This window comes from Oryzias melastigma, linkage group LG22 (genome assembly GCF_002922805.2).
Source record: "Oryzias melastigma strain HK-1 linkage group LG22, ASM292280v2, whole genome shotgun sequence".
NCBI lineage: Eukaryota > Metazoa > Chordata > Actinopteri > Beloniformes > Adrianichthyidae > Oryzias > Oryzias melastigma.
This window is the reverse complement of record NC_050533.1, coordinates 17,905,990-17,923,473: the sequence shown is the minus strand read 5'-3', so window position 1 is coordinate 17,923,473 and position 17,484 is coordinate 17,905,990. Positions and strand designations below refer to the sequence as shown.

At 36.0% G+C, this 17,484-nt stretch overlaps 4 protein-coding genes across 6 annotated transcripts in view; 1 reads left to right on the top strand and 3 right to left on the bottom strand.

Moving 5' to 3' along the window:
• The window catches only part of maco1b (macoilin 1b), a 16,997-nt gene extending 12,539 nt beyond the window's left edge, over positions 1 to 4,458 (bottom strand). The window contains exons 1-2 of one of the 2 annotated variants that reach the window (XM_024274173.2): positions 4,172 to 4,458; positions 2,490 to 2,631 (exon numbers count right to left, since the gene is read on the bottom strand). In XM_024274173.2, coding sequence (XP_024129941.1) covers positions 2,490 to 2,631; positions 4,172 to 4,251 — 222 coding nt within the window. In that variant the 5' untranslated portion in view covers positions 4,252 to 4,458. The remainder of the gene's footprint in view (positions 1 to 2,489; positions 2,632 to 4,171) is intronic. The other variant, XM_024274097.2, reaches the window with a different exon arrangement.
• A 385-nt stretch (positions 4,459 to 4,843) lies between these two features.
• rhd (Rh blood group, D antigen) lies at positions 4,844 to 9,477 on the top strand. Of its 2 annotated transcripts, XM_024274287.2 has the most exons (10): positions 4,856 to 5,322; positions 5,990 to 6,176; positions 6,275 to 6,425; positions 6,513 to 6,660; positions 6,764 to 6,936; positions 7,051 to 7,188; positions 7,509 to 7,636; positions 7,711 to 7,790; positions 7,869 to 7,942; positions 9,204 to 9,477. In XM_024274287.2, the coding sequence occupies exons 1-10, from the start codon at positions 5,067 to 5,069 to the stop codon at positions 9,228 to 9,230; spliced, it is 1,362 nt and encodes a 453-aa protein (XP_024130055.1). In that variant the 5' UTR covers positions 4,856 to 5,066; the 3' UTR covers positions 9,231 to 9,477. The 2 variants fall into 2 exon arrangements, with proteins under 2 accessions (XP_036065999.1, XP_024130055.1); XM_036210106.1 differs by lacking the exon at positions 9,204 to 9,477 and having other exon boundaries at positions 4,844 to 5,322; positions 7,869 to 8,329.
• tmem50a (transmembrane protein 50A) lies at positions 9,358 to 13,899 on the bottom strand. Its single transcript, XM_024274387.2, has 7 exons — positions 13,787 to 13,899; positions 13,194 to 13,299; positions 12,902 to 13,014; positions 12,546 to 12,613; positions 12,376 to 12,468; positions 12,177 to 12,237; positions 9,358 to 10,056 (listed from the first exon to the last, which is right to left on the bottom strand). The coding sequence occupies exons 1-7, from the start codon at positions 13,858 to 13,860 to the stop codon at positions 10,011 to 10,013; spliced, it is 561 nt and encodes a 186-aa protein (XP_024130155.1). The 5' UTR covers positions 13,861 to 13,899; the 3' UTR covers positions 9,358 to 10,010.
• A 1,553-nt stretch (positions 13,900 to 15,452) lies between these two features.
• Positions 15,453 to 17,244, bottom strand: mgst3b (microsomal glutathione S-transferase 3b). The gene is made up of 4 exons (XM_024266516.2): positions 17,006 to 17,244; positions 16,771 to 16,893; positions 16,387 to 16,459; positions 15,453 to 16,095 (listed from the first exon to the last, which is right to left on the bottom strand). Exons 1-4 carry the CDS (start codon positions 17,129 to 17,131, stop codon positions 15,995 to 15,997), a joined length of 423 nt encoding a protein of 140 aa, XP_024122284.1. The 5' UTR covers positions 17,132 to 17,244; the 3' UTR covers positions 15,453 to 15,994.
• Positions 17,245 to 17,484: the final 240 nt, after the last annotated feature.

Here is a 17,484-nt window from a genome sequence, read left to right as displayed (position 1 = left end):
TTGTATCTCCTTCACCAACATAAACAAACTGTTTTTATGATGTAAAAAGCATAGAACTGTCGCATAAAAATGATTTTTTTGATGCGTTAACAGCCTTTTAAGAATGTTTTCTTTGAAAAGGAAACCAGGTTTATTATAGTAGCTTTGTAAAATAGAGTCCATACTGGATAGATAAACTAAAGTTACAACCAGCTACAATAATATACAGAAGTGAATCCATACATTTGAGTTTGTTTTGAGAGAGTTCTGCTTTAGAATGAAACAATACAATTTAGTTGATGTTATTGCCTCTGAGTTTGAGCAGGTTAAGTTCAGTTTTTGCATTTTGCTGTATCATTAGATGCATTAAAGATAATGCATTTTTTTATTTACGTGTTCAGTTCCACAGTTTTATTGCATTTCAGCTCCATTTTGAAGCACAACTGTACAGGTAAACTGTGTTTGAATGGACTTTTGCAGTTAAAGACCCACTACAATCATATTTTCAACTGTTTTAAAGTTTAGTCTTTTAAGAAACTCTTGATTCATCCAAGAGGGTCTTTAAGTCTCATTGAAACCAGTTTGATGAGGATGAACTGTGAAGGATGAACCTTCAACCTGATTGTCAATAATAATTTGCTGTAAAAAAAAAAAAAAAAAAAACTAGGGCTGTGTAGAGTATCCGAGTATTGGGGTAGTTGTGACCTGCTCCCGAAAATGTCAGTATGAATATTCAAAACGTTCATTATCATTGATTCACGGTCTTTATAAATATAGTAATGTGTAGTAAAAATACAATTTGGGAACAATGTATTTATTGCTCTGAAATGCAAATTAATGCTAAATTTCAAGTATATAAACTAAAAATAAGCTGAATCTGCAGTGCTACTGTCACCAGAAATAAAAAACAAATCTTACAATAAAATGTCAGTGAAGCTTTCCATTTTCAAAGTCAAACTTTTTTTGCAGTTGAAAAAAATGTGACTGAAGTTCTGTTTACTGAAATAAGTTCTTAAAAAAGAATTTGCATTAACATCGGAGCTTTAGCTTGAGTGTTTACATTCTTCTGGCTATGGTAATTCTTCAACAGTTTACACAATTAACGTTATACCATCGGATTCTGCTGCGGAGTGAAGTGACTTTTTACAGTCTCTTAGAACGTGAAGCGTTGCAGAACTTTAAGGATGGAAAAACCGTGGAGAACATTTTCAGGATTTGTTATTAAATGACTCAAAACAACAGTGATGTTTATGTTGTTACGTTGTTTATGTTACTGCTGAACTTAACCAAAAGGTTGACCCAAAAAGAGAAAATAAACTTGTTTAAAGTACCAAACACTATTTCTTTCGTATAAAAAACATTTGTGTTTCTTTTTTGTTTTGTTGGTTCTGAATCTAAATAAAAGGTGATTTAATACATATAATTTGAAATTTCATACATCCAGTGGAAAAACATTTTGCAATAGACGCATTATATTAAAAACAATGGCAGTTTGATCTGGAAATTGTTGAACTTGATTCATGAATCGCCACCTAAGCAACGATCCACAGCCCTACAAAATACCCCAGAAAACTAAAGAAACTTTCATGGAGTTTCATGGGGCAAACCTTTATCCCCATTAAAAAATAAAATAAAATGTAAAAATGTTTAAGCAGCACAACCACAAGTAAAGACTGGGTTTCTCAACAGCTGCCTTCATGATGACAAACAAAATGGTAAAATTTCAGATTAAAATGACTGTAATTCAAAAGAAGAACCTTAAACACCAGAAAAATGTACACAAATATGCTGAAGAGGTTGATCACACATACGTTTGTTTAGATAGCATCTGCTGTCTTCTCATGTTACATGACAAAGTGGAAATACTAAAGTAAAACCTATTAGCTTTAACAAATTTACCTTATTTAATTTAACATTTCCATCCATTAATATATTGAAATTCATTTAATAAACATTATAATAGTTTTCTATTTATATTTTTTGCATGACTATTTATGTTGTCCAACAATGTATGTTTTTGTTGTTTTCTCTCTTTTTTTCAATATGCTTTTGTAAATAAAATTTGCAACTTATTTTAGGAATTTTTGCACTTTCTGGGAATTTCGCAACTGTTTGTTTAGTGTTTGTAGCCCAAGTGCTAAGTGTGTAGTCGGGGTAAGCAAGCACTTAAGCTGACGCATTCAGGGAGCTGCTCTTATGAAATCAGAAGCTCATACTGTCTACTGCCTTTCATAAACATCCCAAGGATGTACAGAAGGCTCTGATGAAAGTTAAACGTATCTAAAATACGTCCTCTTGCTAGCACTATTTCTACAATAATGTAGCTTTGAAAAACTGAATAACTTGTTTGATATTTCAATTTAATATTCCCTTCTGTTTTGGTCACTAATGAAGTTAAGTTGTTTGAATTTTTCTTTAAAAAAAAATGACTCTAAGCTATAAATGCTAATCTACCCCATGTATGTCCCCATCTTTAAGAATATTCTTGCCATTTGTCAAATGCTACTTACCAGTCCTTGATATCTAAATGAGTCGTACACACTCCGAATGAAGAGCCAGAACGGCCAGAGGTATTCGAACCTGAATTCAAGCACAAAGTCTGCCAGCAGCACCAGAGCCCACACCACCAGGAATTTCAGGTACAGGAAGGTACTAGAATAGATTCAAATATGTAAAAAAAAAATTAAAAACACAGAAGTAATTTTACTGCAATCAAAATGCACAAAACAAATTATTAGCATAGTGCAGCCATAATGCTGGGAATTTATGACTGTTGTAAATAGAGATTAGGGGTGGAACTATTACTCAACTTAATCAATGAATCGATTATATTCCTACAATCCAGATTGATCTTAATCTAATTGACCTGTTTCATTTTAAAAATGTTTCAAAATGAAATAAATTGATCTTTAATAATATTGGAAAATACCTGGTATTAAAATATAGTGAAAACGACCATCACAGCAGACAACACACATGTGATGCAGCAAAAAGTGTGGAAACACTTTGAATTTGCAAACCTGTGACCGGACAGTGTGGCATAATGGTCTAATAATGATCCATTCATATTATTTTGATGTGGAAAAACAATAATGGGCTGAACTTTATGAAAATAAAATGTGACTTGATTTGCCATTAAATCCTTGTTTTCATTTGTTCACATATTTAATTTACACTTCATTTTATTGCAAGAAATATAAGGAATCAGGAAAATTTCACCTGCACTGTTCAGTACCAGGTTTCTATCTTTAAGTTAAACTTGTTGGTTGATTTTTTGTCTAAAGCTGTCCTGGATCATTCAAAATGAGCCATTATTAACAAAACAATTATCAGCAGTCACAAATTATGATATGAATCGAATCAAATAAATTGTTACACCCCTAAAAGAGATTCTTACAGGTAAGGTGTGGTTCGATTTACTCTATTATTTGTTGCTTTGAGTGAATATTTGTGCAAATAATAGAAGTTATATAATGTTTAATCACATATGGAGTATATCTGACTTATTATTCTATCAAAATAGGTCTGTTTTGGGATATTTAACAGCAGTTTGATCCTGCTCCATATCTGTAAACCTCTCTGCCACGTGTTTAACTGGTGACTGCCGACGTTTGGCTGATCAGATAGGAAGTTGCTGATAGGTGGAACCTGTCAGAAAGGGCAACCAACTTAACTATTCTGTTTCGACAACCCAAAGGTGCAAAACAGGTTATCTTAATAATAGGAGATTTTTTTTGGTGGCGCTTCTGGATTTATAGGTGTTTGCAAAGAGCCCCTCAAAAGATATATATTTTTTTAAGTGCTGTCAAAAGTTACATTTGACGTAAAGGGAAGCGGCTACTTTTTTGACAGGACAAGCAGATGACAACGCACTTCTGCCGCCGTTTGTCTGAGTTATACAGTTCATATCACAAAGTATGCAGCATTCTAAGAATGCTATTAAAGTGGCAGAAACACAAATTTAGTGCCCGGGCTGTTTTTGGGGCCTAGCGGTCGGCTAGCTTACTAGCTAGCTTTACCTGCTGCCGTACAACGAAAACAAATTGACGGCTAGCTCTGCTACCACCTAGCTGGGTTAACAGGCTGCTGTAGCAGCGCTTCAATGGCAGCAGCAGCGGCGGAATATTCCGCATAATTACAGCCGCTCACTCCCGCGGGCAGCGCCGCTTCTCTTCGGTTCTGTATTAGTTACCTGCCGTATATACCCTCGGTGATTCGGTTCCGTTTTAACGGCCGTCGGAGTTTGCTGCAGTCCGCATTGCGCCGCTTCATCCTCCTCCCCTTGCCTGTGGCCTTCGAGTAACAACTGTAATCTTATCCAGTTTTCTTGTGTATACGAACAAAGATAATAAATTAAATATCTGAGGTATATGTATCTGCTATTATTCCCCCCCTACTGAACACAAAGAAATAAATAAAGGGCTCTGTTCGGGAACCTCCTCTTTTTCTGTTAGCGCAGGCTCAATAAACCCAAGACGCGCTGTGTTTTACATACGTCAACTTGTCAGACGGCTGCGTTATCCAATCAGCGCGCCCGCCGACGTGTTTTCCTTTGAGTGACATGCGTGACAACCAATCAGGTGGAAGCAAGGCCGCTCGCTTTGCCGTGCTTGTTGAAGACAACAGATGAGAGCGTGTAGGCTGTTAAAGAACGGCTCCCAGTTCGACTAATCAGATCATTGTGGACAAATTGGGCATTGATGATTAACCAATACATTATGTCAGAGGCGGGCCTTTTGCCACAGCCCCGCTTCATATCTGCAGGGAACATACAGTCATTGTTCAAATATCTTCTTTGTTTCAGAAATCCATTCCAGCACGCGGAGACATTAACAGTGAAACATTTCTGAGACGTTCAATGATGGGAATCCTGCTCTGAACCAAGTCAAATTTTGGGGGAAAAAACGCGCCTTTGATCTAATAATTAAACCTATAATTAAATTAAATAAAAACCTTAATTTATACAGATTATTAAAATAAAATATTTATTATCATTCTAATCTTACTTTGAGCAACAAATCTATTAAAACTATAGATTTTTTTCATGTTTTAATGTATTAAAAATAAATGAATAAATCCAAAACCTAATGACTGAAATGTTTTCAGACAGACAGATATGCATTGGTGTCCAGCAGCTGATAAAGAGCCGAGCGGGTTGCGCCCACTTTCAAACCGTCGTGGAAAGTGAACCGATCCAGAAACCTCCACCGATGGCTCCTCGGTACGCTCCGAGCCTGCGCTCCCGCCTGGGCCCTTTGTTGCTTTTCCTGCTGTCTGGATTCATCATATCTGCATTTTATTTTGAAATCCGCGATGAAGCCATTCCCAGAGATAAGTATGCAGGTGAGTCTCATTGTACATTCAATTTGTCTGAGTCTCATTGTATATTCAATTTGTCTTATGTGTAAAATTTATATTTGCCAAAATAGAAAAACATTGCGGGACCTGATCAACTCTAAAGCAGGTTTCAAGCTGATTGCAATTGAAATTGAATAAATATATATAAAAGATGTTGGTAAAAAGAATTGGCTCAAGTTCAGACCCCTGTGGAACACCGCCAGCAACATGTCCAAGGACAAAAACCTAAAAAAAACAGAATACAATAAAACTTTATTGATCACACAAAGGGGTGATTAAGTTGTTACCATAGCTCTGTTAAAACAATAGATAAATAATACAAAAAATACGCAAAATAACAACAAAAATGGCTACAAGTAAGATCGAAACCTCTTAGAAAAACAGTGGGCGTTGTGAACACTTACTAGAGCAGATTGGATCAAAAAAGATATATTAATATGAAAATGTTCAAGTTTGGGTGCACCAATGTAACTACTTTAGCGTTGAAAAAAGTGAAGTGAGTTTATTTTTTATGTTCAATGGCTTTAACGCAATCTTTAGTATAAATCTGTCTTAATTATGTTCAAATTAACAATAATATCAAACAAAACAGAAGATTAAATAAAAAGAGTTATGACCCCTTGTGGTTGAACAGAGCTCTCTCTTCGTGCAGAATTCCAGGATGTGAACGTGATGGTGGTTCTTGGCTTTGGATTCTTGTGCACCTTTCTGGTGCGTCATGGTTTCAGCAGCTCCGGGTTCAATCTCTTTGTGGCTACCATAGCAACCCAATGGGCCCTCATATTAATGGGTATTGAGTCCTGGTATGACAAAAGAAGAATTCTTGTAGATCTCCGAAGGTACAAATATTTTTTTTAAATCATATTAATTACTTACTTGTATTAGTAAAAGTATAACATCCAGTTCAGTTTTCTGAGTTTGTGAAAAATGTCTACAGTATTTTAGTTGCTGAGATGAGTGCAGCTTCTGCCCTCATCTCTTTGGGGGCCGTGCTGGGGAAAGTCAACCCGGTTCAGCTTATCCTGTTGGCCCTGCTGGAGGTCCCAGCGTTCATCCTGAATGAATGGGTCCTCTTGAGTCTCCTAAAAGTAAGCAAATGCCCCCACTCTTTACCTTTACATTTACTTTATAAATTTGTTTTCAAAATTCTCCGAAATGATCTTCTTTGATGGCAGGTCCGACCTCAGAACAATATCATGCTGCTCCACATCTTTGGGGCCTTCTTTGGACTCACGCTGACATGGATCCTGCACCGCAAAGGCTCCCAGCAAGGATTTGAAAAAGAGAAATTTGACAAAAAATCTGGGCTTTTCTCCATGTTGGGTTAATATACTAATCCTATCATCATTTTTATAAGCAAAGATGTATGACAAACACCTTCGCACACATTTTGACTAAATGTCCATGATTACTTTGTGTCATTCAGGGAGCTTGTTTCTCTGGATGTTCTGGCCCACCTTTAACTCAGTTCTGGTGGATGACCGGTTCCCTGAGAGGAAGCTGGAGGCCGTGTGCAGCACATACCTGGCCCTTGCCGTCAGTGCAGTGACAGCAGCTTCTGTGTCTGTGCTCTCCAGTGCAAGAGGAAAACTTAACCTGGTATGATCTGACACTTTATCCTCAAAGTCAAGAAAAACCACACAGATTTTTTTGCTCACAGTGCAGCAATCAAGTCAAGTCTGCTTCACCAACTTAGCACCTCTAATAAAACAGATCCAAATGCAGTCTTGCATCCTTGCTGGTGGTGTTGCTGTCGGCGCGTCCATGACTGCAGTCCATCAGCCCTGGGAAGCCATGGCGATTGGATTCACTGCTGCTGTGCTATCGACTACAGGATTCAAATATCTTAAGGTTTTTGAAACCTAACATCCACATTTTAACAGTTTTTGTTTGGGGTGCAACGATTGTAGTTAACGATACCATACAGTCAAATATGATCAGATTCACTGACCTAAAATCAATCCAGGACATCTTTAGTCAAAAATTCAACCAGTGAGACTAATAAAAACATACCAGGTGACCATTTTTTTTTTATGGTACAGGTCGATTCGATTCGCCTCAGACAGATCAATCTGGTCGGATTGAAGGAATAAAAATCAATTAATCGTTAAACCCCTACTTTTTATTGATCCGTCATCTTCTATTAATGCATCTCTTTTTTTTTCTTTCAGAGCCACATGCTACTTGCATTCGATTGCCATGACACTGCCGCTACCTTGAGCACCCATGGACTCCCAGGTCTGCTGGGATGGTTTGCACATCTCATCCTGGAGATTAAGAACTGTGATGATCACACAGTGTACGAATGCATCCTTACTCTAAAAGATGCTGTAGGAGGTGTGGCACTTAGTAAATCTGACCTCTGCTTTTTAGGGCCATCCGCTTTGCAGTTTTTCACATTTGCACTCTCCTCGTCACCATTACTATAAGCTTGACCACGGGAGCTCTGACGGGTATTTTCTTTCAAATCAAATCTTTTTTTTTTTTTTTTAAACTGCTTCTCTTACGATTGTTTGCTGTTGGTGTCAAAGGGTTTCTGCTCAGCCTGAACTTCTGGAGGCCTCCTCAAAACAGGAAATGCTTTGATGATCAAGCTTTCTGGGAGGTAAGCGGTCATCCTTTGTCAGCTGAAGAAGTCGGGATTGTTTACATACACACCACATTCTACAGACGTGTTATTCTGGATAAGATTGTACTGTGTCTAATATGTTTACAAGTGTTGCAGCAACTTAAATATCCCTGTTTAGAAGCATATTTTAAATAAGGAGGATTTTATTAAGCATTCAAATGTGGAAACCTGAAGAATACGGTCTTGCTAGTGAAGTCATGAGCTCACCATGTGTCTACACACTGCTCTGGTGTTAAAGTTTAGAACAACAGATGCAAAAGATTTATTCAGTAAATGTCATCACTTCATTGAAATTTAACTATTTTTGTACTTTTTCCAATTTGTTCCTATAATTGACTGTATGAGAACTGGACCGAGTGACTCCTCCTTCTTTGCATTCCAAACAGGAAGTTCCAAGAAGCCAGAATCACATAGACTTCTACAGAGAAATAAACAGCTCTCATCAGAATAACCATTTGTGTTCTCATAACTTATTAATAATATTCATTTTTTTCATATTTGTTTCTGTGATGCAAGTTTTTTAGGGATGATAAACTGACCAATCAGCTGCTTCAGTAAAGTATCTGATTTCCACTTTCAGTGGAACTCAATCATGATTGGAGAAACTGTTGTCATGGAAACGTCAGACCAATTTGGACTAATCACTGCTTACTGATGTCCTCTATATCGCAAGAAAAGGAGACTGAATTGACTATTTTATTGGAGATGAGGGTCAGCCATTTTCAATGGGTGGCATCACTCTCACTCAGTCCAGTTCTCTCATACAGTCAATGGTTCCTAGTGATGAAAAAGAGCTGCATGACAAACCATGTGAACCCTTTGGAATTACTTTTTTTCTGTATAAACTGGACACACATTTGTGTTAAATAAAAAGATGAAAATATAAATGGGTGTGATTTAAGCAGGCAATGTTTTTTTTTCCATCGTTATGATTCAGATAAAAAAAAAAAAAAAAAACTTGTCCATTACGTAGAGAAATTGAGGTACTCCCAAAGGGTTCACATACTTTCTCTTACAACTGTACATGCATATCTTGTGACTCATCCTGAATTTGGTTAATCCTGATTTTAGCTAAAATATTCAGATAATATTAAAGTATCAATGTCATTTTCAGATTTAAGCTTAAAATTTAAATAATTGCTTGAATAAAATTAAAGTTGAATATGTTTTAGGTACTTCAGTGCACAAATACTCAGAATCCTTAAACTTTTTTGAACATTCTGTATCTGTTTTGCAGTTTCCTCATCTTGCAGTGCGCAAATAAGAAGGCGAAAGAAGTCATCCAGGAAGTACAAAGTACACTTGGATTAACTGTCATTTCCACTTCAAATTTTATGACGTTCTTAAGTAAAAAATAAAAATGTTGTGAGAAATCGGACTGGACAGTGGAATGATTGATGTCAGTTTTTTAATGTTCTCAGAAAATGATCTGATGCTTTGGATGTGGCACTTGTACACACAAGTCTTTTTAACAGCAACAAAACTGCTCTGTTGTGACACCTTTGCTGGATTCAGGTGAGCCTGTTAATACAACTATGAGTGTACACATGAGAACTGTGGTTACTACAGACAAAAACAACAACAAAAAAAGAAACACCCCGTATGATTACATCCCTCTAAAGACACATTAACATGAAACATTTTTCTCAATGAGATCTACCAGAAAAGCTTTTGTAGTTTAGACTCCATGAGCCAAAAAAAGAAATTCAAGAATATTTATAAATGTCTACCAAAGAGGAAGTGGTAGAAAAAGCTCCCAATATACATCTTTGTCATACACAAGTAGTTTAACACGCCACCAACATGGCTATAAGGTCTGAACGTAGGCAGACGTATGAACCCATGTGCCACATTTGGAATATTCCATCTATAAAAATGTGTGGTTGGTAAAATGCAGCTAATAAACTACAAAGCTTATAAATTAAACATTTTAGTTTGAAAGCTAAAAAAATGTATCAAGTGAACAAATGCTGAACTGTTTTTGTTTCATACGATACAGAAAGCGAAGAGTGTGAGTGCAGACATAAACGACACATGCAGCCCTTTACTGCCAGAGGTCCTCTGTGCGTCCAAACTTGAAGACCAATCCCCTATGTTAGAAGAAATGAAGAAAAAATAGGAATTTGTTAAACGATCTTCCATGTCTGTTTCTTTTTAAAAGTCCCTCTCTGATCATCTTAGCCAAAGAAAAAAAAACTGATTTTCCAGGACACAGTTTCTGCAGAGTGGCAGGATTTCATTACAATTTTGCCTAAGAGTTGTGACTGGGACTGTTGGGGTGAAGCAACCCCGTCCCTCTTTCCCTCAGTCTTTGTTTACACTTTCATCTGCTAGTTTACGGCACCTCACACCCCCAATCTAACTTTAACAGTGCTGTCAAAATGGTAAGAAATATTAGAACTATCCAGCCATACAGTTTAGAGCTACATGCCAACTCAGACGAGGAAAACGAAGACACACATGGATCTCTTTGTCTGTGAAAGATGCATCAGAAGGAGCGGAGCGGGCAGCGTGTTGTCCTCAAACCTTATTTTCTATCTCACAAATATGATATTTTTTAAATTGCATTTTTTTGCCTGATTCACAACAATTTGAATAAAGAAATACACAAAAATGCAGTGTTGAGCTTAATTTTGCTGTATGTACTGAATGTCCTACATCATCAGAAAAATGTTTTTGTTAAAAACACCAAAAACACTTTTTTTTTTAACCAAAGTGGGTCTTTAAGGTAAATAGTTTTGCTTTAATCCAAGAAATTAACAATAAATTTGTCTAAATTTAAATTAATTCTCACAGTCAACTACATAAAAAAAAAAAAACTTGTTTAAATGAAGCATGATAGATCTGAACTGCGTTTCAATCTTTATTAATTTATTGACAGTTTCTGTTTTAACTCTAAAGAGCTTCGAGCTCCGTGAGTAAAAGAAACACTTTTTTTTATAAATAAAGTTTGATTGATTGATCTTCTGATGTCACAAAACCGAGATTCAGATCATCTAAATAGGCCACAGAGGGCTAGCAAAATATAATTCATTAATGTCTCTGCTGTGCTGCTTTAAAATTCATAACATTTTCAAAACTTCTTGGTATTAATGTTAAAGACTCACTCCAGTAAAAATGTGTTTAACACACTCACTCTTGTAGCATTTTTATCATGATGGAGGAAAAACTTAAAAGAATTTAAGATGAAAACTACATTGGTATTTCTTTAGTCAATTCGTGATAAATCAGGAGCAGATGAAAACCCACAGTTTGAAAAAGCTTGGGTTTGTTTGTATGCAGCAACTTCAATGAGTCTCCCTGCTCAGTAATATAGTCTCCACTTGCAGAAAAATAAATCAAACGTTTTAGTTCCCCTCGTCTGAACTGGTATCTGTCTCAAAGCGCTACAGCTGGATAGGTCCAAATATTGCTTACCGTTTTTGTGCAATGCTAAGATTAGCTTGGAGTTCTGAGAAGATATAAGCTAACGGGAAAGAGCGTAAACAAAAATGAAATTATCCAAGACTTCTGCACCAACAGTCCCACCCACAACCTATTTTCTGATCAACTCGAGATGCTTTGCAAAAAATGTCTTTAAAAAAATGACTTTTTTATTTTTTATTTTGGCTAAAAACTGCATAAACAAAAAAAGACTGCTGGGAACACTTTTACAATAGAAAAAAAATAGTTTGAGTGGGACTTTAACTAAACATGTTTTTAAGTCTGTTGAGGTTTTTTCTTCCCAGTGTTTAAAAGTTGCTTCTACTAAGTAGACATTTTATGTCCTTCTTTATCAAAGTTCATATCAGGATTTATATATTAAAAAATAAGTTAGAAACAGTTGACAAGTCTTAAAAAAGCAAAAAAACAAAAGCAGAACTTTGAATATGTTTGTGTTGAATTAGCTTGTAGCGAACAGTAACAACGTGCAAAAATCTGAAAGTACACTGCAGGGACAAGAAAAATACTGTTCCCCATTACATTTGCAATTCAGTTTTTTGAATTTAACAACTTTGGTTAACTTTGTAAAGTTTGGTTGTGTTTGTATTAATCAAGTTAATTAAACATAGTGAAGTGGATTGAACAGATGTGAGGAGATCATTCAAATTAGCTTGTGTTAGACTAAATATGAACTAAAAAGTTAAAACTCATGCCCATAAGTATATAGCTTTAATACAGCATGATATGGCTTAAAAATTAATGAGAAAAACGGTTGCTTTTGACTTACCCAAAGAAAATGAATGCATTTTGGAAGAAAATGGCAATACCAGGGTACGTATGAGCCTTCCCTGCAAAAGATAAGAGTTTCCCAGTTTACAAAGATGTTAATTTTTTTGTTTAAAGATCATTTTGCACAAAACCACTAATTTTTCTAAAGCGTTTTCTAATTCAAAACTGAGTGGTTGTGCCTTCATAGTAATACTCACCAGGCACAACAAATCCGCCAAAAAGGATCCACATGGATGCAATGAGGGAGCCAAAAGCCAACATGAAACCAATAAAGAGCCACACTCGAGCGCCTGTATGCACAAAGACAGGTGGGATGCTGAATGACAATAAAAAGAATCAAACTATTTCACTTTGGGTGCATACACACCTGTCTGTCCCATGCAGCCTTCACTGTAGCTGTCTCCTCTCACCTGGCCATTTGAAACTGCATTTATCCTAAATATGAGGGGAAAAAAGAAAACATTAAATTCCACATATTTTTATCAGCATGTGACAGCAGCCAGCTCAGCTCTCGTGGAAGTGGGGGGGGTTAGCTGCATCACATGACCCCAGAATGGAGCCGCATGACATCAACCAATACTGGTTACACAGCTCCATAAGCGGGTCCACAACAATGGGGGTTGAAGTCAAAAAACCTCCTCCAACCTCTGCTAGCATGATGTCATAAAGTCGTTTCTGTCAGATCTCGCAAAATATCAGGCATTAATGAAAACAACATCTTACATGAGAAAGGCCACAGTAGCTATGACCCCACAGGTGTGATAGGCACGATGGAAATCTTCCTCCAGAGGATAGATCACTGCTGCATCAATAATGATCCACCAACCCGTGAAGAACTGCAACAAGAACATTCACATTTGACTTGAGTGTGAAATATGGAAGACAGTAGAGCATGACCAAAAACTGCCAAGAAGCTACAGTGGTAGACATATTTGTATTTACAAATGCTTTATGTGTGCAACATGACTTTGTGTGGCTAAAAAGGTATGAAATTAGTTAATCCAAGAGGAAGTACCAGAACTCCAGCAGCAATGGACGCGATGGTGTTCCTCCTCTCCCCCCAGTCAACATTGCAGTCACAGTCTCCACAGCGGATCCCATCCAGAAACCCTGACATGGCTCTGGAAAAAGAAGGTTGAAAAAAATATTGATTAGAACCCATAGGATAGACGATAAAACACAAATCTGAAGCATTACTCCACTCCCGTCGACGTGTAAAACAGAAAGGAGGGTGAAAACATTTGTGCGCAATCGCTGTCGGGTTAGGATGATGCTAAACCCCACGGATCGCAAAGCACCGACATGCTTTGGAGTCGACAGTTCTATCACTTTCAGCCGAAATACTTCATGTTTTTCGAAGCAATTTCGAATTTAAAGTAACAAAACTAACTGCGTATTTAAACAAAAGAAAGAAAGTGGAACTGTTGTGTCGTCGGGCTCTTTTGTTCATCGCTTTAGTTTGGTACTAGCAAACAGTTCCTTGAAGGTTTCTTGATACGCAGTCTTAAAACAGTAAACTCATTTCAACGTATAGTGACAGTAATATATTTTAAAAACACAGGCGATGTTGTAATATCGATTATTTTATCATTTTAAATAGGTTCTTACCTTTCTGTTTTCAGTTTTTGATGTGGACTACCGTGGAGACCGACCTGACTTCCGATAGCCTCGCCAGTGCACATGCGCAGTTATCCGTTTCGTTTGATGGGAGAACCCTTCGCCGTGTTGATTTCACGTGAGAGGAATAACGTAGGATTTTTAAACATTTATGGAACATTCGTTAAAATGAAAGCGTTGTTATGACTTTAACCAAATATTTTTCGGGAGAAACAAGTAAACTTACTTACGGATTAATTTAGAGGAAATGATAAATTAGTCATTGTGTTCATAAACGAAAATGTATCCAAATTATGCAATCAACTGGATTTTTCAAATATTTTTGAAAATTAATTAATTTTTACTTTTAATTGTTACGAAATTGCAGTAGTGTTGGCCTATGAAGTGAATATACTCGCTGACTCACAAAATGATTGTTGTAATTAAATGAGAATGGAAGTAAAAGAGCATTGTGCTCAAACTGCTTCGACAGTTTTAAAAGCATCTCCCCTAACACTTCAGTTTCGGTGTCTGCCCCGCCCACAGCGACTGAAGACAAGCTCCCCTGCGTATCTATAAAACGGCCGTGCGCATGCGCAACTTTCCATGGGATTGCATTTTCTTTAGTTTTATTTAAACGTTTTAAAAATATGTTAAATAACTTGATGTTTAGGAAAATTTATTTATTTATGCTGTATTTTTCAGAACTAAATTACTATTTACCTTATATTTGACAGGTGTATCTTTTTTTCCCAGATGGATAACAATTCAAAAGAGGAAGTCTCTAGATGAAACAGTGCGTTGAATGTTGCAGCAATGATCACTGCCCATTTTGTTCTACAAACTATTTCCCAACCATCAAGATTATAAAAGGTTCAAGTTCATAATAAAAAAACTTTGCAACATAAAAAATAAATTGCCACTGTTACAAAACATTTCTAAGAGCATATTTCTTTTAGAAAAGTTGGTAAATTTGACAGAGGATTGGTATAGAATCGAATAAAGCAGAGATACACCCCAAGTAGGAATTATTTTTTTAAAATTACTGCAGTCTAGAATTGTTTAATGCCTAATAAACGGTAGAATACAAATATTTTTCTAAATTGATTCTTTATGCAACTTCATTTCATAATTAACCTGTTATTCTAAACTCAATCTTTTTTTTTCCCAAGACTAGAAAATAATAAACCTACAACGGAGATACATATAATTCTCAATTCAGAGCAACAACACACCACATATGTCGGGTAAAGATACGCTTGTCCTGGTGTAATTTTCTTTTATAAGTAGATTTAGGATTTTCCAGGTTTGGATTCATTTTTCTTTCTTTGTTGCAACTTTAGAACTGGGTCAGTTTCAGCACATTTTCTGTTTACATTTCTTATTTACCTTGTTACATTTAAAGACCCGAAACTGTAGATGTAATTTTCATGCTTTTTTTGTTAAATTGACAATAGGTTTCTCAGAATAAAAAAAAAAAATAGTCCAGCCAAAATATTCAATTTTCATTACAAACATTTCTTGTATCTTTCAAACTTCCCCAGCCACTTTGGATAATTCAAGTTTATAATATGAGAAAGTTTCCTTGTATTAGATTTTGCTCATTATTCCATCCTTTCATTTGAACAAAGGATTCAAGAGGAAAAAAATAACTGAAGACAAGAATCCACACCAAGAAGAAAGCTATGAAATTTATTAGAAATGACAACCAGCTTTGTTCACACAAAAGTGGCTCCAAATGGCAGCTTAAATCACCCTTAAACAGACTAATTTATAGCTGTATGTTGTGTAGTAGTAAAGACATTTAAGACGTTTCTTAAAGCAAAAAGAAAGTATTCATGTTTAAACAAATTTCAATTAAAAAAATTAACACAAAACATTCTTGAATTGCTAAAAATGAATTGAAACATCCGAAAATTTGATTCAAATCAAAAATGTGAGACTAAATCATCAAAGGTCGCATCATATCTTTCTACCACTAATCTGCATAAACAATGAGAAGATAAAGAGAATTACAAAGTCATATGGTGTAATACACAAGTGAATAATGCATTCACAAAAGTTGTGCTACATATGAAAACAGAATTTAATAGCGATCTATGTAAGGAGAAATATTAACGTCAAAAATATTGAAGAATGATTAGTAACTGAAAAATTCATGTTAGTAGGCAAAACCCAGGAAACTTTCGAGCCAGATGTAAAAATTAATTGATGTTCATCTTAGAAAATTCCCAGCTGCTGCAGGGCAATATATATTGACAGAAAGATGACTCCAAGATATCCAATGTAGCCGTAGGCTCCATTCATCCTCTTTGCAGGATCTGAAATAAAGCAAACACTAATTTAAATATACACAAAAAGGGAAATGTTGTCAAATAGCCTCGATACTGACCTTTTCATAGAATAACTTTAATTGTGTACTTAAGTGTAAATAATTTAACAAACTTCAATAAAGAGCTATCAAAGCCATTACTGCACATTGACCTTTATGATGCCTGTCCTTTATGCTTCTGATTTGTTGTGTTGCGACATAGTGATTCTGATTAAACATTAATTCTGATAAAGATGAAATAAGAAAACATTTTGATTATTCAACACTTCCTAGACATTACCTCCGGTGTAGTAGCCCCAGGCGTAAGAAAACCTGCTGGTCACCCAAATGGCACCCAGGACAGATGCAGTTAACTGGGTAAAAGCAGAGAAAAAAATAAATATTAATAATAATAATAAATCAATAAAATCATGATTTATTTGTCTTTTTAAATAAATAATGAATACATGGACATGCAGGCAGGGCTTATGTTTAATCATCCGAGCAATGCTTGTAAGGCCTGTTTTGTGGAGAATACATGTCAAAGTTCAGGAGGAGTGGCCTATCCCTGCACAAATGTGACACAATGACTAATCAAAAATTCAGAGATCTGTTCAGTCTTTTTAAATGATTCAAACGGACATTAAATACATGCAATCGATGAACAAATTTGTAAACTACAAACCGGATAGACGAGTGCAGCGATGGTCTGGAAAACGAGCCACTGGGGGTACACCTCCAAGGTATTCTGGTGTGCTCTCTGAATGCAGTTGAAAACTTGATCTTTGTCGCTGTACATGGTGGGATACTGCAGAACAAACCGGAAACAAAAGGTTATTCCTCCAAATTAAAAATAATTCGAATTTTTAATGAGTTAACTTTAAACATCATAACGGTACGAAAGGAAAATAACACAATACCTTAACGCCGTACTTCTTTCTTGCCGACCCAACTTTGACTGCCAAATAGGCCATCATAATCCAGCTATAGAGGTACGTAAAAATTACATATCCAAAGTCGGATGGTAACGCGGTCAGGACAGCCATCTCTGCGCTCGAAGAATGTGTAGTTGATAGGGTGCCTTTCACAACTGGCTATCAGCGGGGAGGGAAAGTAATGAAGAAGCTGAGGTACGCCGAAAGTAAACAGGCCAGATCGCGTAAGATATCGCGAGATGTCATGAGCAGCCTATGGACTTATTTCTACGGTGGCCCTGAAGTACAAATTGAATAAATAAATCACTCGACTCCATGGACAATGGATTTTTCTAAAATGTAAAAAAAAAAAAAAAAAACGTTGGTGTTTAAATAAATTATTTAAAAATGCAATTGTGAACATAATAATTAGCTAAAATATTATTTAGATTTAGAATATTGTGCATTTCGTTATCTTTGTTGTG

Excerpts from the sequence above, each read along its gene's own strand:
- mgst3b (XM_024266516.2), bottom strand. The coding sequence starts at position 17,131 with ATGGCTGTCCTGACCGCGTTACCATCCGACTTTGGATATGTAATTTTT. Across the intron at positions 16,894-17,005 it reads GAAAGAAGTACGGCGTTAAG|TATCCCACCATGTACAGCGA; the intron begins GTATTGTGTTAT and ends TTTGTTCTGCAG. Across the intron at positions 16,096-16,386 it reads CTGGGGCTACTACACCGGAG|ATCCTGCAAAGAGGATGAAT; the intron begins GTAATGTCTAGG and ends GCTTTATTTCAG.
- tmem50a (XM_024274387.2), bottom strand. The coding sequence starts at position 13,860 with ATGTGCACTGGCGAGGCTATCGGAAGTCAGGTCGGTCTCCACGGTAGT. Across the intron at positions 13,300-13,786 it reads CAAAAACTGAAAACAGAAAG|AGCCATGTCAGGGTTTCTGG; the intron begins GTAAGAACCTAT and ends TTCTTTTTCCAG. Across the intron at positions 12,469-12,545 it reads AGGCTGCATGGGACAGACAG|GCGCTCGAGTGTGGCTCTTT; the intron begins GTGTGTATGCAC and ends TTGTGCATACAG.
- rhd (XM_036210106.1), top strand. The coding sequence starts at position 5,067 with ATGACTGAAATGTTTTCAGACAGACAGATATGCATTGGTGTCCAGCAG. Across the intron at positions 6,661-6,763 it reads TGGGCTTTTCTCCATGTTGG|GGAGCTTGTTTCTCTGGATG; the intron begins GTTAATATACTA and ends TGTGTCATTCAG. Across the intron at positions 7,791-7,868 it reads GACCACGGGAGCTCTGACGG|GGTTTCTGCTCAGCCTGAAC; the intron begins GTATTTTCTTTC and ends TTGGTGTCAAAG.